The sequence below is a fragment of the Symsagittifera roscoffensis genome, chromosome 6, assembly GCF_963678635.1.
Source record: "Symsagittifera roscoffensis chromosome 6, txSymRosc1.1, whole genome shotgun sequence".
Classification (NCBI taxonomy): Eukaryota; Metazoa; Xenacoelomorpha; order Acoela; family Convolutidae; genus Symsagittifera; species Symsagittifera roscoffensis.
In genome coordinates, this window is record NC_087067.1 from 55,183,374 (window position 1) to 55,206,996 (window position 23,623).

General features: G+C 34.1%; 1 protein-coding gene across 1 annotated transcript; it reads left to right on the forward strand.

Annotated features, from left to right (window-relative positions):
* Positions 1 to 623: 623 nt before the first annotated feature.
* LOC134848828 (ectin-like) lies at positions 624 to 23,623 on the forward strand. Its single transcript, XM_063866340.1, has 4 exons — positions 624 to 1,104; positions 1,401 to 1,579; positions 23,022 to 23,087; positions 23,364 to 23,623. Exons 1-4 carry the CDS (start codon positions 1,070 to 1,072, stop codon positions 23,621 to 23,623), a joined length of 540 nt encoding a protein of 179 aa, XP_063722410.1. The 5' UTR covers positions 624 to 1,069.

The following is a 23,623-nucleotide window of genomic DNA, read 5'->3' on the forward strand; positions in this document are numbered from 1 at the left end:
TTTTCACACCCTCTCCTCCTTCACCCCGCAAATTTTTATAACAATCCGACAATGTGAACAGAAAAATTACTCTAAAAACTCTGCAAGTGGGGGAAAAGGAAAAAGAGCCAAGAAGTGTTCCTTGGATCTCCTGAAACACATTGAAAAGACAAAGTCGTTTGGTAAGCGTTTAGGCCCGACAGGCAAGTTTTGAAGATTGAGCACTCAGAGCGAAAAATAGTGCGAAAGGGGTAATGATGAAGGATGTAAGGCTCATAGAGAGGAGGAGGGGGACTCAACGCCGTCCTAAAACTCGTCCCTACTTGAACACCTCAACAACTGCAACCCCCCTCTCCCTCCTTTTGACTGAGGGCATGACTCACACTAGGAGCAGAAAGACTGCGGCGGGCGACACCAGCAGAGAGTATCTCTTCTTTCGCCGCCTCATCCCCCCACACTCTCACACAGAGAGGGAGAAACACTACAGTAGATCTATTTGTCTGACTGTCTGTCCTCTCACAACACACAGTCGAGAGGAAACTTTGCTTTCTTCTGATAACCTAATCCGGTGAAGCTTTAATCAGAAAATTAAATCAGAGCGAATTAAATTTGTTGCTAAAATATCAATGATGGATATAATTTATTTCGGTTACTTTGTGAGAAATTATATAATGTTGTAACAGAATAAGAGAAGTCAAGTGACTAATTAGAAGGTTACAAATACAACAAGTGGATTCTCTTCAGCTCTTTTTAGTCCGCCACCAGCTGCTTGACTTTTCCATTCAAACCAATCGTGACTTCCGGAATCCACAGATTAGAATCCATGTAGCCAGTTTTACATGCAACTCGTATGAGTAACTGGCTGGAAAAAGCGGGGCAACAATCGCCGTTCGTTTCATTCGTGGACTGCAGAAAAAGGAGAGAAAACAGAGAAGAGATTAGAAGTCGCTTCACTTTCCACTCTCACCTCCAGACGAATCAGTTTGCTCTCTCTTGCTCTCTCTCTCTCTCTTCTTATTCCCTCCTTATTCCTCACAGTTGATCTCTTAAACTAGTGGACAAACAGAGATATCGTCAGATCCAACCGAAAATGAACAAACTCTCTTTCTGCCAATCATCCTTCAGGTCAGTCACTCATTCCCAGTTGTTTACTTTTCCTATTTCAATCAATGCCTGCCAATTAATCGCTTTATCCTCCTTTTTTCAAACGAATCATCCAAATTTTTGCATGGGGAAAACTATAAACAAAAATTCAACGCCGTAACACTTTGATTCATTGAGAACGAACGCAAAAAAACGATTGAATAAGGCCCTTTTTTGTTTTTTAAGTAGCTTTTTTGCCTGCTTTTAAATGAATGAGAAGAATTTGTGAGTGGATCGGTTGACAAGTTTGCTGCAATGAGTCTTGTTTGCTGTTTTAGATGGACTGGAGTGCTGTGTGCTGCACCCCTGCCGACCTGGTGTTTGTCTGTGTTGTTTGTTGTGGCGCTGCACGTGAGTGTTGTGGGGAGTAACAGTGTGGAACAATATGCGTTGCAGTACCACAATAATCACAGAAGCAATGCGGGGCTGCAGCAGTTTCAGTGGGACGACAGTCTCGGTCAGTTCAGGAGAAGCAAGGTTTCTTAAGTTGATGGGAAAACCATCGGCTAACAAATAACTACTTAAACACAGAGACAAAGCGGAGCTTAGCCAGACTTGCGATTCAAATGTATACACCGATGCTCAAAAAAAAATTTAAAGCGGATGAAAAGTCATACTCTCAAAAAATAAATCGACTCAGGAGAGTTCTTTAAGATACGAGTAGTTTGTTAGATTCCTTTTGAAAGGTTTTGATCAGATTAAACACTGTTTTATGTTCATTATCAATAGAATATCCATGTCTCTTGTTGATCCCAGATACTTGGAAAAAAAACTAAATTAAATTATGTTGAAAAACGTCGGCGGAAAAATTGGAAAATAACTTGAATTGTTTACAATTTTGAAGATCAATCACTTCAATCATAAAAATTATCGGAATATCAAAAAATTACAATATTTGCTTTACACATTTGGGAGATAGAAATAATAGGTCAACAAAAATAAAGTTTTTCAAGATTCAAAAAATTGTGAAATGAAACTTTTAACACAGAAGCGAAGCTGATCTTCACATCCTTTGCAATACAAAACGAGAAGGCCGGTGAAGAAAGTCAAAAAAATCGAAAACCCAAAAAACTAGGTTTGATTTATCAAAATGAATAAAGTTAATTTTGAAAGCATAACATGCCAATACAAAAATATGTAAGATAAGCATCGAAAAAAGTTTTGTAAGTGGTTAGAAAAAATCTTTTCGCTCGTTGATCGACGCAATGTGAGACCATTAAGCTGATATAATATAAGCAGAAACCTATGAAACCGAAAAAAGCAAAATTGAAAAGCCGTAATGAAATTCAAAAAAAAAATTAGACTAAAAAACAGTTATTCAGTCCCCCTGGCCCTCAAAGCACACACAAACAAAAATAATTTCTGGCTCGGCGAACATTATAACGCAAGTTGCGGCCACTGCGAAACCTATCAAGCTGAAAAAAGTAAAGAAAGTAAAAAAGTGAGATTTTGGAACCTGATCTAGACTACATTTTATGATTGGATAATTTAGATATTTTACCAATGTAAAGTATTTAATATTAACCAATCATGATCCATCTAACTAACAACCCACTTATTTGTAAGTGCTGAAGTTACTTGTAATTTCAGCACCAGAGAGATTTGAATTTAACTTAGAAATTAGTTGGACTCTCCCGAGCACTTCAGCAGCCGCAATAAACCAGTATACCCTAGATCTATTGAGCCTAGCAGAGACTAGTTAAACAACCTGAGACTAGATAGTATAAGAGTAAGATTAGGATCGGTATTAGACTAAGAAGTTGCACGAATCTATCCGGCCGAAAATAAGATAGCGTGACGAGCAGACGGTGTACCCTATCCGAAATTACTCTATGAGTTAACCAACTCGGTCCTAACTCATCTGGTGCGACCATAAGTCTCGAACAAGACCTTAATAGCTTAGAATTAACCAAAATAGATTAGAAATTAGACAAAAACATTTACAAAATGTTATACGACAATAATTTAATCGAAATGTCTCTACGACTCAATAGATCAGAGCCAATATTCCGAACCATAACAGAACTACCCGGAATTGGAAGAAGACCTCGAACCAGAGACGACATACGACAAAGTAGAAACTTGCCATATAGCTATATGATAGTTCGGCAAAAGCCAGAACAAACTTTTATATTTAGAATACTACTGGCAATGAATTTAGATTTTCATTTGCAAACATAAAACCTTGAAGTTAATCTTCAAAATCATTTCAGGCGCTAAACAAAATTATTAATATACAATAACGATTGATAAAAAGATCTAAGATCGTTTTCCTAAAACTCTGCAGTAGTATACAAAATATGTTTGAAAAATATTTATTGAAAAATAAAAAATAAAAATTAGTAGCATGACAATAAATGGTTAGTAATCATAAATCATCCTGTTGTTCCAGCTCCATCACCTAAAACATAACAGCAATCATAAACCCACTAATATCATCAAAACACTAAATCTTTCCTTTACACACATTTAAAATTTTATTAAAACTTAAATTCACTTAATTTTAAAACCAGATCATCAAGGCTTATCCTTGGATCTTAAATCATTTTCTACTTAATTAAATTTCAAATTTGATCATCAAGGCTTATCCTTGGATCAAACAGAACAACTTTGTTCTCCCCCACCCACTTAATTAGTGTCTAACGACCTCAAACGTCGATTCACTACCCAACCCTTTCTAAAGACCCAAAATTAATAGAAATTTTTAAACAAAACTAATCATTCAAATTAGGATAAACAGTGAAGAACTTCGGTTATTCATCCTTCACTTGACCCCCCCTCTTACCAGACCCAGGATAAATCTTAGACTTAGTAAGTTTAAAATAGTATCTAACGAACTACTCGCGTTCTAATTATACCTGAACCTTGTGGATCGATTTACTATTCTCCAACCCTTGAACACAATCACTACCCCTAAGTAAGATTAAGTAAGTTAACACCTTAACTTATACTAGTCACGAGAAAGTAAAAAATCATTCTTCGGAAGCGATATACTTTTCTCTCCAACCCTGAACAAATAGACCCAGGTTAAGCTAACCAAAAAATCGTAAGAACTAACAGTTTAGGAAAATAGAAATCATTTAACAACCTTTTGCATCCGTCATCCTAAACCTTATGTCATTTAAAAACCTAGGAAATAAACAAACAATCGTTTTACACAATTGTGAAATAGATAACAAAAAATACGACCTTGTAATCACACCTCATACACAAACAGTTGGATACATTCGAACAAAACGACAAACACTAAAAAGAAAAATAATAACGAAACAAAGACAAATAACACGAAAAAGATTTTCAAAAAATCGAAACGCATTTTCAGAATCAGAAACCAACAGTTTAGACGAACTTTACAAACTAAAAGAATCAATAGATAAAAATTACCCACTTCACGATCAATTATATTTCTCTGACTCAGAAACAACTTCAAATTCATCAAAAAGAGGAAAAAGAAGAATAAAAAAGCAGTATAAACACAAACCAGTACATTTATACAATTGGAATCAACCAATTCGACACATTAATAATTACATATTAACAGTCATCGAACGAAAAAATGAGCTCAACGCACACCCCAGGTGAAGAAAGTCCAGATGATGATGAAATCTTTCCTTTTATAGTAGATGCAACCACTGATAGAGGACAGCACATATTTTGCAAAAATTTACTATTAAATTTATTTGAACCCGGAATCAGTCCATGTAAAACAGAGTTCCCAGATGTAAAAATCAAAAGACAAATCATAGACCACTACTTAAAAGATATATGCAACATAACACAACAGTATGGAATCTACTCCATAGAATTCACCTCACCAAACCATAATAATAGAAAATATACAATTCAAACAGACGATCTTGATTTAGAATTTTCAAAAGTTTTTTCAGAATATATAAAAAGCATCCAATATCATAACTCACAAAGAGCAAACTCCATATTCACCAATGAAGTTTTCGCAATAATATATAGTTATATTTCGATATTAGAAAACGAAATCCCAATAACAAATGTCTCACCGACAGAAACATCTAAACATTTAAGAGTACGACATGAAATAACACTACTCTCTAGTTATTTAAACATCATTAAAGAAAATTTCACGAAAGACGACGTTTCACAACATACAAAACACGATCTACAAAAAATTTTGGCATGGTTCATAATAGATTATTTCACACACAATATTGATTTAATTGCACAAGCAAGAAAAAATTTTAGACCCCAAAACTCGAACGATGATACCGCTATCACAGAACAATCAGATTATGTTTGGGACCCCGAATGGTCTCATCCCGCATTTATAAGCTTCCCACAATCAATCTCAAGTCAAGCAATAAGTACGATATCTTACATAAGAGATTATGTAAAAGTAATACCATTAACCATTGATGCAACACCATTAAACTATAATACATTTTTGCCCGATACACAAAATAATAGTTTAAACTCTACAGTTATACACAATGAAAACCTCAATGGAACTAGGAATCTTACTCAACAAGATATCCAGACACCATCACACTTCATAAATGAAGAAATTGTACACACAACAACTACACAACAAAGTATTTCACCAATACGCCCAAATTTAACAACACCAAGAAATACAAATCCTTCACAAACACAGGTAACCTTACAATCAACCGTTAAACCTTCGGTTGCTCCTAAATATTCACATATGGATTACCAAACATACAGACCCATGACAATACCATCAAAAACACACAAAACATTCACTAGAAACAACTTTGCAGACCATAATTATAATTATACACATCCATCAAAAACATATAACCAACCACAAAGAAATTTTAACCAATATACAAGATCTCGAAATTGGGATAACCCAATGACCCAACCTAATTCAATAAATTTCCAAACAAATCCTCCACAGGATCACAGTGAAAATTACCCATTTTTTCAACAAAATAAAAATAAAAAACAGACATCTTATCAAATGGATTATTTATCCTCAGATGATGATTTCTTACAACCAGATATATTTGCACCAAATACTCAAGAATATCGTAGACAAGGAATACAGAGAACACGTACAAATCATAGAAATTTTTCTCCACAACCAATAGATGCACAACATCAACAACCAATTCAACAACAAAATCTAATTAATACACAATCTTTTCAACCAATTCAACAACAAAATCCAATGACTGCACACTCGTATCAACCATTACAAATGCAAAATGAAATACCACTCCCATATTATCTCCAACAACATGAAATAACAAGAAACCAACTTTCAAATTTTTCTCAAATGCCAAATGCAGCAGAATCATTACAAATGACAATGAATCCATACCTTATGGGTGGATCATCAATAACATCAAACAAACCTTTAATGGTTTTCACAGGAACAGACCCTGAATACTCTGTAGAAGATTATTTAAATGCAGTAACAGCAAACCTGATTTTAAATATTGGACCTGAACCAATTAATACGCCACTACATCAAAATTGGATACATCGACGCACAGCGTTAATACAAACAACCTTAGATGGCGCAGCCCAAAAATGGTTTTCAGTACTACCTCTAGAAATAAAATCAAACTGGAAAAGGTTTACACAAGAATTTTCAAAAATGTTTGACTCCGAAAGAAACAAACAACAACAAAGAGTTTTATGTAATGAAATTCGCAGATTACCAAACGAAACCATCAAGCAAATAGCAGTACGAATCGAAACACTAGTTCGAAAAGCATATTCATTAAATACACATGACTATAAAAACACAAAGATGACAGAAATCTTAATGATGACCTTAACACCACAATTAAGGAAAATAGCAATAAAAAAGAGAGCATCCCATCCTTCTTCAATTCGAGAACCCGATTTAGATTTTCGAAAACTAGTAGACAAATTAGAACAAGCAGAAATCACGATGAAACTAGAAGAAACGGAAAATCTGAAATTACAATACGTTAACAGAATTGAAACGACTCCCACTAATATTAATAATATACAGGAATCAGAGACAGACCTCGTTGAAAAAATCACTGAAATACTCAATATTTACGAAAAGAACCCGAACTTTAAAGGCAAACCATCTTTCAAAAAATGGTGTAATTATTGCCGACGATACGGACATAGTATTTCCGAATGTAGACAAAAACAGCAAGACAATCAAAATAAACCTCAAAAATATAAAGAACCAAATAAATCATTCTATCAATACATGAAAAAAGATCAAAATCTACCGAACAAAACAGTCCACAGCAACAACAGTTCAGGAAAACCACTCCCGAACAATACAAATTATACAAGAAATCAATCACCATATAACTCAAGTTATAGAGGAAGATCGCCAGAACGAAGAAATACACAAAATTCATCACAAAATCACTACAATAGACCAAATAGTAGAAGTAACTACTCCAGATCAAATTCAAATACACAACGATTTGTTTCTAGATCTAATTCCCAATCAAGAAATAACTACTATCCAAACAACCAATCACGAAATTCATCATACAATAGGAATAGAAACTACTCCTATAATCGAAATAGAAGTTATTCAAACAACCGAAACCAGAATTACCCGAACAATCGATCAAGGAATAACTCATATAATAGATCGAACTATAACAGACCAAACAATAATTACCAAAACAGATCGCGAAATAATTCACAAAATCGACACTCAAGTTATAATAATCGTTATAGATATTATTCCCAATCACCACACCGGAATAATAATAACTATAATAATTCTAATAATCGCCACAGAAGTAGTACACCTAAACATCAAAGACAAATCAATCAAGTACAGTCAAATCCAGAAACAACATCAGACCCTCCAGGTATTGATGACACAGTAACTGATACGTTACAACTCAATCAAATAAACTGTACATCATCAGATTCAGAAAGTGATACTGAAAACACTCTTTCTATCAATATGATAAAAGTCGAAAATGACTATGAATCTGTCATATATGACATCCCTTTCCATCACACATATATGAAAATCAATCAGAATTTCTTCAAAATTATTACACTACACCCATAAATTCCACACCAACGACACAAGAAACAAATGAGATTAACACTACAAATCAAACCAATAAAAATACCAAAACAAAATGCTTGAATACAAACCACATTTATCAAAATATACAAAAAGAACAACCCAAAGAGAAAATTTGGACAATTCCATTTCTCTTAGAAAGCCCAAGAAATAAAGAATTTCAACCACCAGACCTTGAAATAGATTTTTTAATTGATTCAGGAGCAGAATCAAACATAATAAACATCCCCACATGGAATGAAATAAAAACCTTACACCCAAAGCTAACACCTCTTGAAACCTCCAACAAACTAGCAACAGCACAAGGATCAACATTGATAAACTACGGAAAAATCCAATTATTTCTCCTCCCCACCAGAACAATGGAACAAAGCAAAATTTTAAATAAGCCATTTAAACAAATATTCCATATCACTGACATTAAATATAATATCATTGGAATACCATTTATTTCGAAGTATATACCAACAATTAACATACTAAATAGTAAAATATTAATCAAAGATAAATATACAAAAACAAAAGAAACATCCTTAACATTTTTTCAAAGATTAAATAAACAATCACCATTCTTTTCAAAATTCTACCCGATATTTAACCAACAAAGAAAACACCTAAAACCACTATCAGGAAATATCTATAATTTTTCAATCAAACAAGTTCACCAATATGATAAAGAACAAAACAAACAAAAATTTTATATGTCAGAATTTGAATTCAAACCTATTCACAAATTTTTCAAAATCACAATCTCATCCATAAAATATTTGAAAAATTCGAATTCCGATATCATTTCCTTACATGTCTATAACAACACACCTTACCAAGTAACATTACCTTTAGGACTTTTAGGATATTGTGAAACCAACGCTACAATATCACCAATACACGAAAAAGCCTATCGCGTAAATAATATACTCCAATTACTAGATATTTGCCAATCTACAATTCTTAATGAAGAATTATCTATAAATAATATAATAAGTAACGAAAACAGAAATACGGATTATTTCACAAAAACTCAATATTTCAAACCTACATTCAACATAAGTAACTACACAGAGGACCAACAGAAATTTTTAACAATGTTTAATTTCCAACATTCACAAATAACACAAGACGAATTCGAAAAGTTAGCCAAACAGCTAATTGAATATTCATCAGTCTATGCAACATCAAAATTCGATGTTGGAAAAATCAGTTCATCACTACATCTCCCGTTAAAACCAGACGCAGTTTTCAAAAAACAGAGAGCAAGTAAAGTACCAATTCACTTACATGATAAAGTAAACAGATTACTCGATATTTTAGAACAATACAACATTATATCACCAGTTAATAAAGAAGAACAACCAAAAGGCAACACATTTATCAACCCCGTTATCATTCTAGCTAAAGGAGAATCATTAAAAATCGTTCTCGACGCTAGATACCTCAATTCACTCATAGATGAATCAAAATGTAATTGGCCCATTGAACCAATACAAGTTATTTTAACAAAAATAAACGGCAAATACTTTACAACCGCCGATATGAATAGTGCATACAATCAAATGCCACTAGATGAACAATCACGACGTTTAACACAATTTGTTATCGGAAACCAACAATATGAATTCAACCGCTTATTCTATGGAATATCCATAGGACCAGCAGCATTTTCAGCTTTTATGAGCAAAATTTTTAGACCACTGATACTCAAGAAAAACGCAATCACCTATTTAGACGATGTTTTTATGCAATCACAAACAAAAGACGAGATGTTCAATGTTTTAGAAAAATATCACCAAATACTTCAGAACGAAAATCTGAAGGCCGCCCCCGATAAATCACACTTCTTTTTAACACGAGTTAAATTCTTAGGACATAATATAGAAAGAAAAACAATCACTCCATTGAAATCACGCATTGACGCTATTCAAAAACTTCAACCACCAACAAATAAAAAGAAAATCCAAGAATTTCTTGGAATGTTAAACTTTTTAAGTAAATATGTTTATAAAATGCAATTATATCTACGACCATTTTATAACATCCTTAGACAACAAAATAATTTTGAATGGAACACAGAACATCAAACACGATTTGAAGAAGTAAAGAAACTTTTAACTGAACAAATTTCAAACACAATTCCAGATTCAAATCAACCATTTTATGCAATGTGCGATGCTTCGAACTTTGGCATCGGTGCAGCACTATTACAATCACATAATGGTACAAATAAAATGAACCTCATATCAGCAAATTCTCGATTATTCACTCAAGCAGAGCTACGACTCTCAACTCTAATGAGAGAATGTACAGCCATAATATATACACTGACAGAATATGAATTTCTGATACTTGGATCAAAACATCCAACAGTTCTATTCACAGACCATAAACCAATCATCTTTCTCTTTACACAAAAATCTAACCCAAACCACCGAGTTTACAGATTTCAACTAATTCTAATGAAATTTCCAAACTTACATATAGTTTGGACTGCAGGAAAAAATCTTGCATTACCAGACACCTTAAGTCGAAATACACCACCTGAATTACTTACACGAAAAACAACAGTTGAAATACCCAAAAACATAAAATTCTACCTTGCAGAAAACGAAACATCACCCCGATTGGAATGCAAATATGCAGTAAAAACTGATATTGAACAATCACAAATAAATACTTTACAACATTTCCCACTTTATTTAGATTGTCAAAATAATCATTATGAAGTTGATCTACTTGGAACATCAACTTTCAAACCAATCCCATATTCTCAATGGATAAAAAATAACACCCAACAAAAACGAACAAAACAACACCCGCCTAAGAAAGACCATTTTCCACTAATTGAAAAAGAAGATTTAACTGATAAAATAAATTTATCAGGACCACAAACAAATGATTCAAAATACACAATAAATCAAGTTTTTGACCTCCACGACCCACTTGATACAATACCCTTATCTACATTAGAAATCGAAAACATTTTTCTCCCCCCAACAGAAACAATTACAATTTCAACACTGAAACAATATCAAAACCTTGACCCAGTAATTCGACAACTGAAATCATGGCACAAATATAAAACTAAACCTATCAAAGCAGATTCAACCATTCTAGGAAACAAAACACTCCTCCGATACTTTCGCAAATTTAACAACACAACAATTAACGAAAATACAGACCTTTTAGAGTATAACCTGAATGAATCTACAGTTCCCTGTCTCCCTTTAAGTATGATTCTTATAGCTTTTAATATTTCACATACACAAAATATTAAAGGACACTCTGGATCAGAAAAAACATATTCAAATTTTATACAAAACTTTTATTTCCCAAATGCACCAATTTGGATAAAAGTACTATGCAATGACTGTATAGTATGTCAACTAAATAAACCTTACCCAAATCAAAAACAAATAGCACAAAAACAAGATTTTAAAGGACAAAGTTTGTACTTTAATCATCGTATCTCATTTGATACTAAAGGACCAATTTCACCCTCATCAGAAGGAAACTCCTACATTATGGTAATTGTTGACGCATTTACACATTATGTAGCACTTAACCCAGTACCACATTGTAACGCTTATTACGCTTACACAACACTCTATGAACACTGGATAGCAAAATTCGGACTACCAGAAATTTTAGTTACAGACAACGGTACAGAATTCATAAATAATGAAATTATCACACTATGTCATTTATATAACATTAAACACAAACCACGTACATCTCATGCACCTTGGACAAACGGCTTAGTCGAAGGTATGAACCGTTCATTACAAGAATATCTTAGATGTATCATCAACGGAAATGATACAAAATATACCGAATGGTCAGCAGATGTAAAATTATTTCCCTTAGCATATAATTCACAAATAACGACAACTTTAGGAATGTCACCATACGAAATGGTTTTTAACCAAAAGCCACGCAAACCAATAATGTTTACAGCAAATTCTCATAAAAACGCACAAGGTTATTGTCAACCAAATAAAGACTCAATTTGTTATAACCTACCTTTACATACACACGATGAAGATCATTTTCATCACCCACAAATTCTTAAACTAGCCTCCGGTACACACACCGAATGGATTCTAAATAGAGATAAAAAACACAATGAAATTTATCAAAAAATAACAAAAAAGTTATTACAAAGACAAAACATTAATGAACAAATCAATTCACGTTTTACACCAGCCTCCGAATTAAAAATTGGAACATTTGTTTTAATACCTAATTTTAATACTCAAAAGGGAATTTCTAAAAAATTACAACCCCTTCGAAAAGGACCATACCAAATAATTGCAAAACCCACTGATGTCACATATAAAATTACCGACTCAAACAAAAAAGAAATCGTTCAACATCGAAACAACCTACTACCTTATTACCCAAAAGAATACGCACTCCGCGAATTAACTCAATTATATTCTTTCACAGGATTAAAAATCATTCAAAATGAACCACATCTGAAAAACACAGAACAAAATGATAACCCCACCGAAAATCAAAACACAAAACCAACCGCCACCAAAAACAATACACAAAACCATAAAGAATCTCCAAAACAAAGAAAAAATAGAAAAATGACCGAACAAATAATACCCCAAGAACAAATCGACAAATCAGAAAATAGAAAAACAACAAGACTCCGAAATCAACCACGTAAAAACTATAAAATATTCATCCCCCAATCTAAAATTTTAAAGAAAGTGGAATTTCAAAAGTAGTTTTAACATTTGCTTCACAATCTTGAAACCTCCGAAACATTTTTCATTTACATTTTTCAAAATAACATGCTGACAAGTACGTAATAATTCTAGTTCAAAATAGACCAATAGGATTCATCCAACCCGTCACTTTCTCTAACTCAAACTAAGACCAATTAGACGAATCATATAGAACTCCAGGCACATCTATAACTATAACTTTACGACCTCCAGGTCAAAAATAAGCAAACCACTCCAACTTGACAACTAAAATAAATATCACCATAATACCGTACCCCTCCCTTATCTAATAACCCAAAGATCAACAATATTTCCCCAACTCAGACCACGAATACCCCCAAAGCAAATTTGTTAACTTAGCCTAAAGTAACAAAATGAACATTTTAATTAGCCTAAAGTATAAAAATCTCACCATACCCCGGATCATTTGACAAACAAAAATAAAGAAAAAGACGACCTCCCAGTCACCATGAAAATTGCCCCCAACAATTTTTTACAAAACTCAACCCACTTGTCAAAAAACTAATAAATAATCCGACCACACTAGAAAATCGCCTCAAACAGCAAAAAATATTCGACCAAGAGATCATTTCTTAAATGCTCTTCTCTCAATCAGTTACTCAAATACTCATAAATCTTAAACATTTTTTTACAATACTTGAAACCTTTATAATATTTCTTTTTGATATACTTGAATCTTTTCTAATAATCCTAATCATTTTTTGTAACATTTTTTTAATTTTCTACACTATACTCGAACTATTCCTCCAACTTTCCAAAACCCTTGATTACATCCACAGGTACGAGTCATATAACTTGTCTAAATGATACGAACAATTTTCAGTAGAACCGATATTTTTTTATTGTTTGTAATTTTCATAGCATTCTTATCATCCCTCATTTTGACAATATGTAAATGTATAAAGAAAGCAATCCTCACATTTGCCCTAGCAACAATCCTTCTAATTCTTTTTTTGGAAGAATATTATAATAAACACAAAATTTCTCACTAAAGTAATAATTCAAAAAACTATCAAAAATTGCTACCCAACAGTCACAAAGTCAGTCTTCACCGACATCATCCCAAGATAACCAAACACCACCTTCAATTACTCAAAATCCTCAAACATCTACACGAATTTCTTTTCAAGACAATCCATACACTTTTGAAGAACGACATGCTCGTTTATCAGAACCACTAGAACCAGTTCAACGACAAGCACCTTTAAGCGAACCAACATATAACCTATACCCAACACTACCACAAGAACTAAATAGAATAAGAAATTCTAGTCAAAACCAAAATACAGTCGAAATAAATAGACAAATTATACATCCTCGACGAAACAGAAATTTTCAAACTCCCCGAGTTCATTTTGATATACCTCAATCCCCATCACAAAACACTCCAGAAAACCCCATTGGTATATTACCAGAAACCCCTACGCTTCTTTCACAACGTAGCACCTCAAGCCTACCATCAGATTACTTAGGTTCAACACCAACATCTGAGCAAATACGTGAAAATCCTTTCAACCCTACAAACCAAACATCACGATTTCCATATTGGACTACACATTCATTTACACAAGGTGAACCAAATTTAGTCAATGACCCCATAGATATTTCTACGGATACAACAACATCCTCATCACTACCAGAAACATTATCACTACCATCAACACCATCAATAAGCAAGATTTCACCACCACCTTTTAACTTAAATTTTCCAAATAATCTCGACGCCAGATATCGAGAACAATCATCAATAAATATTCCTTTAAGACTAGATTGGAATACATTTACAGCACCTCCACCACTATTTGGACAACATCAAGAAAGTAACCGCCTTCATAACTGGGCACTTAATAGATTACAATATCGCCAAGATATTCACAACGATATCCGTGATCACAATATTCAAATACTCCAACAAAACAGTTTACAATTAAAGTTTGAAATCACAGTTAAGTTAAATAATATTACCCAACATCCCTACCCATTAAATCCACCTAACATAACAGCACAATCACTACCACCACCGTTTATAACTACTGAAGTAATATACAAATACGACAGATATACCAAAAACACAATTGGCTACATTACATTTTATAATCCATACTCAGGATTATCATACACATGTATATTCTAAAACTATTAATTTTTCTCCAACTCCTTTTTCTAGTAATCTCAAATCAAAACATAAATCCTTCCCCTCGTACAGGACCACAAGATTTATTAGTAACACATTACGATTGTGAAGAAAATGAACAAAAAACACTACATAAATACGCAATAAATCAAGTATCACAATGTGAAACAGAACCACAAGCTATAGAAACCACAGATGTAATAGCAACACTCTATTCAAAAGCCCGAGCAACAACAGTTACAGGTTATAAATTCACAGCAACATTTTCCGAAAAGAAAGTACATTGTTCACAAGTCTCGAACGGAAACAAAAACCGACTTGACCATGAATCATTCTATCAAAGTAATATAGAACGTCTTTTACATCTCAATCCCGACGATTGTAAAAATGAATTACTTAGACTAAACATCACACGAAATAAAAACTCCCAAAGAAAGTTAGTTAATTTTCAAGTTTTTCCAGACTCTGTACATCAATCACAACTTGAAAGACACCAAGGACATATAAAACTAGACGAAAAATACCCGTATAACGGCGCACACGGACGATTAACCTATGACCTACACGATAAACATTGGATACCACACATTGGTATAAATGACCCATCAAACTGCAAAGCAGACACAAAAAATAAAGGATACCAAGAAATAATGTTTTTCGATTGGAAAATACAACTCGAAAAAATACAACTAACACGAGATTTATCAGATAATACAATGATCTATCAAGGAATCCGATTACCTTGTAAAAATGATCAAGGTTATTGCGACCCTACAATGAGAACGCAAGCAACAATTGTTTGGTTCCCCGAAGATACATGTACAACATTTCAAGTAGCAAAAATACACGCTCGCATGATAAAATTTCACGAAAAATATTTTATACAATCAATTCCATATGAACAAGTCCATCCATCACGAAAACTAAGTTCTAATTTTAGAAACATAGACAATATAGAAAATAAATTGACACGTTTTCAAATATATCAAGAAACAGAACTTGCATGTAAATACAGAAACCCACTTCACAAAACACAATACTCCGAGATATTAGTTGAATACGAAAAAGGATTCGACATGACCACTGGAAAAGTAAAAATCGACCCATATGCCACAGGTCATCCTCTAAACGAAGGAACATCCTATATACCAGTTAATTTTGAAAAAAGCAACGGACAACCTGGTGGACATCTAAAACCCCATGACACCAGAAGCACACGCTTACAAGAATTATCACTAATGAATACTACATATTTCGGTAATATCCACTATGATATTCATTTAGATATGAAACTAGATTATACAATTAGCCGAATTTTTCAAGAAATGTCACTCTCCGAATTAGAAACACTACACCAACTATGCGAATTAGAACGAACACAAATATTACAATCACTTGCACTAGCAGTATTAAAAATACCCTATGCAGGATACTTATTATCTGGAAATAGATCAAATTTTTTAGACTATGAAGGAAACATCTTATGGTTTTATACTTGTACTAAAAAAGTATCACCACTATACGTTTTTGAAGATAAACGATGTTATAAAAGAATCCCTATCTTTTATAAGAATAAAGTACATTTCGTGGATACACTTTCACGAAGAACCTATTTCTGGGATACCGCAGTCCCATGTGGATCAGAAAACAGCCACAATGTAGTACAACTAAACCCTGATGAAAATAAATATTATCTTCTCACTCCATATCCCACATTAATGCAATCACTCAAAAAATTTTCACCAGAAAGCATTCGCGCTATTGCTCGAAACCCAAATATAGACTTGCAATCAATAGGAATCTATTCAAAATCAGATATTCAACATCACATTAGAACACAACAATTCCAAGAATTATTAACACAAATGGACACTATACAAAGACAATCAATAGACCAAAATTTACGCAAACTTGCAGAAACCGCAGGATTTGCCGATATCTACACGCAAGACTATAGCGGATATTTTAAAGACATTAAAGATTATATATATCTAAACGGTGAAAAATACCGTCCCCAAGATATATCACCAATTAACATTTTTAGCTTTGTTACACTCAAAAATGAGATCCTCGATTTTCTAGGATGGCCCTACTACATCTTAGAAAAATTGACTATTTTATACGCAATGTTTAACTTTATTGGATTTCTTTTCTCACTTTTAAAAGGAATCTACAACACATGTGCTATACACACACAAGTAAACAGACAAGCAAGCGTAGCACGCATACTCTTTGCAGGATTTTTTGGAATCTTTTCTACATCTATAAACAAAATTCTTTTAGACGCACAAATAAAAGAATATAACACAAAAATAGCAACACGACAAAATACATACGACGAAGAACATAACAATGTAGACATAACGCCAACGGCACCACAATTACCACCCCTACCAAATAACCATCCACTATCCCTAGTCCCACGAAATTTTCGAAATTTAGCCATCACACATAATCCAAATTTTCGACTCACCACATCACAAAGTCCCATTCAACATATAATGACACACCAGTCACAAGATGATAATACTTATGAACAAATTATTGAACAACCCCATACCACCGCTTTTCAGTCTCAAAATAATCATTTTTTTAGCCCACGATGAGCCGCCAACTTGGATCACTACACCGATCAAATTCCCACCCAACCAATCTTACCTCTCCAATCCCAATAATACCACTTTTTGCTTTTCCGCCACCCGATTTTCCATCTAGTAATGTAACATCAGGCATGAATTCCGACACTAATTCACACATCTCAGTTTTATATTCCATCTCACAACTCAATAACCCGAATATTGAAACCCCCGATGAATTTGCCGACTCAGAACCATCCCCATCCAATAATTTTCATAACTCTTCTAATTTTTCTCAACCCCCTTTTGAACCCATATTATCCAATAACCCTGACCCAATCACTCCCACACCCTCTTATGCTTCCCAAGTTACCCCAACCTACTCCTCATACCATTCTGACCAATCATCTCATTCTCCAGACACCCCCCGAATCTCCCCAGAGCTAGATAATTTTATTACCCTTCAACAACAACCCTACCACCTTAATACCCCAACCATAAACCAAATCTCCTCCACAATAAATTCATCCAACCCCCCTACCCCTACACCCTCTTCAAATTATACTGAATCATTAGCACCATCATCCACATCAACTGAATCTTCACTAAACACTAATAGAGCTTACCGCACTTTTAAAAGAAAGTTCCCCAACCATCCTTTCCCAGCAAAACCAGGAACAGCCCGTGAATACATCAACCACCCCAAGCATACTAACACAAAAGAATTTTTAGCCATCACCTTACCCTCATTCCCACAATACACCTTAAACACCCCCCACGACACTAACGAAACACGCAACTTTGTAGATGAATACGTTTTAATGCCCACTCTCTCTTGGACCTCATATTATCATTTTACTAACCCTCTTTGCTTACCTTTATCTAACACTCACATCGATATAGAGCGAAATACGGTCATGCTATATCGACTCACTACACCACTAACACCTAGACAATTTACTTACGTTGGATATAAAAAATCACTAAAAACACACACTGCACCTAGAGCTAACGAATATACACTCGAATACTATGATCACAACATCATCAGAGCTAACCAAGATCAATTCTTAGACGACGATCGCTTCGCTAATCCACAAATTACTGAGAAATTTTTCATCAAGACACCATATATATTTACACTAAATATCTTCGACCGAAAGTTTGATCACATTATTTCAGAAGCACTAACAGACACACAAGCATACGAAAGTTTTAAAGAACGCTTCCAAATATTTTCACTAACCTTTCATTTCCTTGCACCACACGAAAGAGATTTACACTGCTCACACGATATTATGTTGCGCACTAAACAAACCCACACATATAGTTATTATCGCTTCATCCAAAATCACTTTGACCTACACACACCCTCTAGACAACCACACCATCGTTTTCAATTCATTAATTCCAAATACACTTCACCATTTTTCCTAAATTTCACATATTGCATTAAAGATACTAACCTTCATGGTATTCTTCGTAATTATGACCCCATAACCCAAATGTACATCTTCTGTCCCATCACCAAGACCTTCAACGCCGAAGAAAACCGACCCTTCCTTATCCCGCACGAGTTTGTACAACCTATAGAAATCCCAATTTTAGAATTCATCCACAACACTAAATTCAATCACAAATTATATAATCTAATCCAAAACACATCTTATGAGTTTGCAGTTGGCACTGAAGAACTAACCACTATCAAGGCACTCCAATTGCTTTGGCCACTGCTTCAGACTAAAAATATCATCCGCATCTTAGCTAAACTACTAACAACTTCCGATCTCATCCACGACATCTTCCCCCACGGTTTTTTCCCCGACGACTAACAGGTAAGTATGAATTAAATAAATATTACTAACTAATTAAAATATTAAAAAACTCACCATACTTTATCCATGTTTTCTTTAGGTTTTTAGCCTTCATCCGACAATCACCTACAAAAACCACAAAAGACAAATAAAAATCGCAAATTTCATCAAACAGATTTCAATCATTTCTATTAATCTCTTACACTTATAAATTTATAAATTTAATACCAATGCAGTAAATTCATTTCTAAAATTTTCCCCACAAGCAGTAAATCTAATTATGATGAAAATTTGTAACTTAAAATTCCCCCATAACTAGCAGTATTTCCAAATTCTATGCAGTAAATTAATAAAATGCAAATGCAGTACTAACCTTTTGATATTTTCATTCATTCGCACAGAAATTCTATCCACACTCGCACAGCTCGCCCACGAAGAATTGTTTAAAATAATGAATTTCAGTTTCAAGTTTTCACACTCAACAACTCTAACATATAATAACATGTTTCAAACCTTCCTTTAACCCGGTTGGAAAGGAATTATATACTAAACAAAACTAACCAACGCAGCTTACTAAATACCACAAATCATAGAATAACAGCATGACTAAGAAAAGGAAACCAACGGTACCCAAACCGGATTAACCCAGTTTAAAACTGGATAATTTATTCTTTTGAAGACTATTATAAGTCTAAGAAAGAAATAATAAAACACAAAAAAGTCGAAAGACAAAACCATACCACGAACAATTTACTTTTTGGAAAAAGGACATAACCAACAAGACATAAGAAAAACCACAACAAACCCAACATAAAACGTTGTCACATAACAGGACCCCTCACAAAAACCGCATGAAATCATACTCCCACTCCTGGCCTAACCCACCAGGAAGGACGTCCTGAGCATGCTCTATAGCCGGCCTAACCCACCGCGCTACATCCACGCTTTGTGACCACACCTCTATTTTTAATAAGAGCTACTCAAGTGTGAGTAACTCTTCAAAATAACCGAACTAAAACAAAAAGCTTTTGTGAAAACAACTAACTAAAATCATAATTAAAAAATATTAAACTAATAAATGTTTTATAAAATGTAAATTACATTATGCAATACATAGATCAGAATACAACACCAAGGACGAACATCTAAAGACAAAACGACCCCACTACACTCGAGAGAGAATGACCAACCACAATCGATATGCCACTCACAATCACAACTCAAAGGATTTAGAGTACGACTTGACTTCGCAGAAAAGGACTTCATTGAACTAGACCAATGACCACCTCGATGTTCAAGTATACGTACAGATCCGAGTAACCAGGCATCCCCTCCACGCACAATCTCCACGCAGAACAGAAAAACCTGACATAGCAAACCATTCTGAAATCAGATTTGAGTTTGTTGCAAAGACTTAGTCGTTGTCACTAGAAGACACAACGTCTTATGCCTCTAACTCCAGCTTCCTGGAACTTCTTTAACAAAGAGGAAACAGAAGAAATATGAGGTTCGCCAAACACCAACGTCCATCATCCATCCTTCGAATTGCAGAAGAACTATTCTAAAAAACTCTGTAAAACCCGGATGGGTGGAACCTGATCTAGACTACATTTTATGATTGGATAATTTAGATATTTTACCAATGTAAAGTATTTAATATTAACCAATCATGATCCATCTAACTAACAACCCACTTATTTGTAAGTGCTGAAGTTACTTGTAATTTCAGCACCAGAGAGATTTGAATTTAACTTAGAAATTAGTTGGACTCTCCCGAGCACTTCAGCAGCCGCAATAAACCAGTATACCCTAGATCTATTGAGCCTAGCAGAGACTAGTTAAACAACCTGAGACTAGATAGTATAAGAGTAAGATTAGGATCGGTATTAGACTAAGAAGTTGCACGAATCTATCCGGCCGAAAATAAGATAGCGTGACGAGCAGACGGTGTACCCTATCCGAAATTACTCTATGAGTTAACCAACTCGGTCCTAACTCAATTTTGATTCGAGTTGGTAAAATTACAACCAACATAAAAATAAAAATTCCAATACTACAGATAATTGAAATGCTAACATCCACAACATATTTGTAGCGGTGATTTTGCTGCTAACTGAGTCTTCCAGGAAAGGAGTACAGATGAAAAAAGTCGCGTGAACAAAGTTATTTACAGGATAAAATTTTAGTACCCGATTGCAATACCCTTGCTAATCGCAAGGGTAAAAATATACAAAGAAACTTCGAAAACATTCTCAAAAACAAAATTATCGGGCGCCCAACAGAAACATTTAGTGATGACCTACGTTTATTTTTCTTACATCAAAAAAAATTGTATGAAAACGGTTATTTCAAAAATTTGAAAACTTAAAAAATTCTTGAAAAATATTAGAAAAGTTTCAAATTAATACCACAAAAAATCTTCATAGAATATCAAATAAAACTATAAAAAAACGTTAAAAATATATAAAAACATCATTCCAACTATGAAAAATTTTCCTAATAAGAAGTTCAAAAAATTGATGCAGCTAGGCTAAAAAAGAGACTCCTGTTAAAGAAAAAATATGCAAAAATGAAAAGGTCAAATATCGTCATTAATTGTGAATTAGAAAAACCACACTTTTTTAGTTATATTCATCACTCGCCAAACGTTTTTTTTTGTATACTTAGAAACAGAAACAAAAACCAGGTCATAATTTAAAAAAATATATTAAAAAAATCATTTAAAAAAATCTTTAAAAAATAAAGGTTTAGGATTGTTTTTTGAACAACAGCATTTTTTTCATATATTCGATATTCTATAACCTTGAATCGACTTTAAAATCTACTGTTCTGAAATCAACTAAATCTGAAATCAACTAAGATGAGAATAAACGAGCGATTAAACCTTCTTGCTCGAAAATAGTTTTTGACTAAGAAAAAACTTTGGTGTATGTAGACCACAAAACAAAAAAAAACTTAAATATATGCATCTTCTTAGATGCTACAAGACTCTCATGGCTTTAGTTGAAAAAAAAACCATTTCGGTTGACGTTTTTTCAGTTGACAAACAAAGACGTTCACCGGGGAGAAGTATAGTGCCCAATTGCAATACCTTTGCTTAAGAGTCGATGAACGTAGTGAAGACTCTGATATGAGTCGTGCTGAATTTTTTAAGAAGTCCCAACCTTTGTTCACGCTCAAATATGATTTTGCGTGGTTTGGCTATGATTTCTTCTCAAGTTCAGTTAATTTACTTTGTTCTGTTGGAAGGCAAACTCCACTATCGAACCGAAAAAGTGTAAAAGTCACGAAAAACGTGATCGACTTCTAATTTCGAAAGTTGATTTTAGTTTCAGATTTCCTAGTGGCATATAAATTTTACCTGTTGATCCAATTTCCTCAATCTTGGTTAATTTTACCGAAAGTTTTTACATTCATTAAGTTCTTCTTGAAATTCAAAGAACTTTAAGGCCATAATTTTTTTTACTTTGAACTAAGTTAGTTTAACTTAACTTTAAGTTGACAGTTGGCTATGTTTGCAAGTGTAAATACATACCTCTGACAGCTGAGCAGTTTCGTTGTATTCGTTTGTTTCAGCCAGTTCAGCCGAGAGTTGGTCACAGAGACTGGCTTCCCAGGGATGTGGATTACAACACTCACAATGTGCGTTTGGTTATCCAAAGTCCAATTCTAAATACTCCAGGATACCACTGTCCTTAGAAAAAAATTGTACCATCAGGTACACCTAAACCGTTCTCAGAAATTTCCTAAAGCTATGCAAAAAAGCCTCATTAGGCTAAGCAGAATATTATCTGTGGGTTTTCTTGGCTTCTGATGAACTCAGGAAAAATCGCGAAAAAAAAAATTTGATTTTGCCCATGTATTGAATGTGTGGTGAAGTTGGGGTGAGTTGAGCGTTGAGTGTTGTGTTGATTGTAGCGACAGGGGAGTATGGGGAGAATCTGTACATGACGAGTGGGGGGGAGAGTGAGGGCAAAGTGGCGAAGGAGGGGTGCTTGTCGTGGTATGCGGAGGTGGCCTCCTACTCGTACCCGGGGGAGGACCAGGCATACGACCAGTGTGGAGTCTCCTTCTCCTCAGTCGGACATCTCACCCAGGCAAGCCAGCACTCACATTACGCCTTAACCAATGAGCTAACCGAATTCATCTCATCTTATGATCCACTTAACCCATTCTAA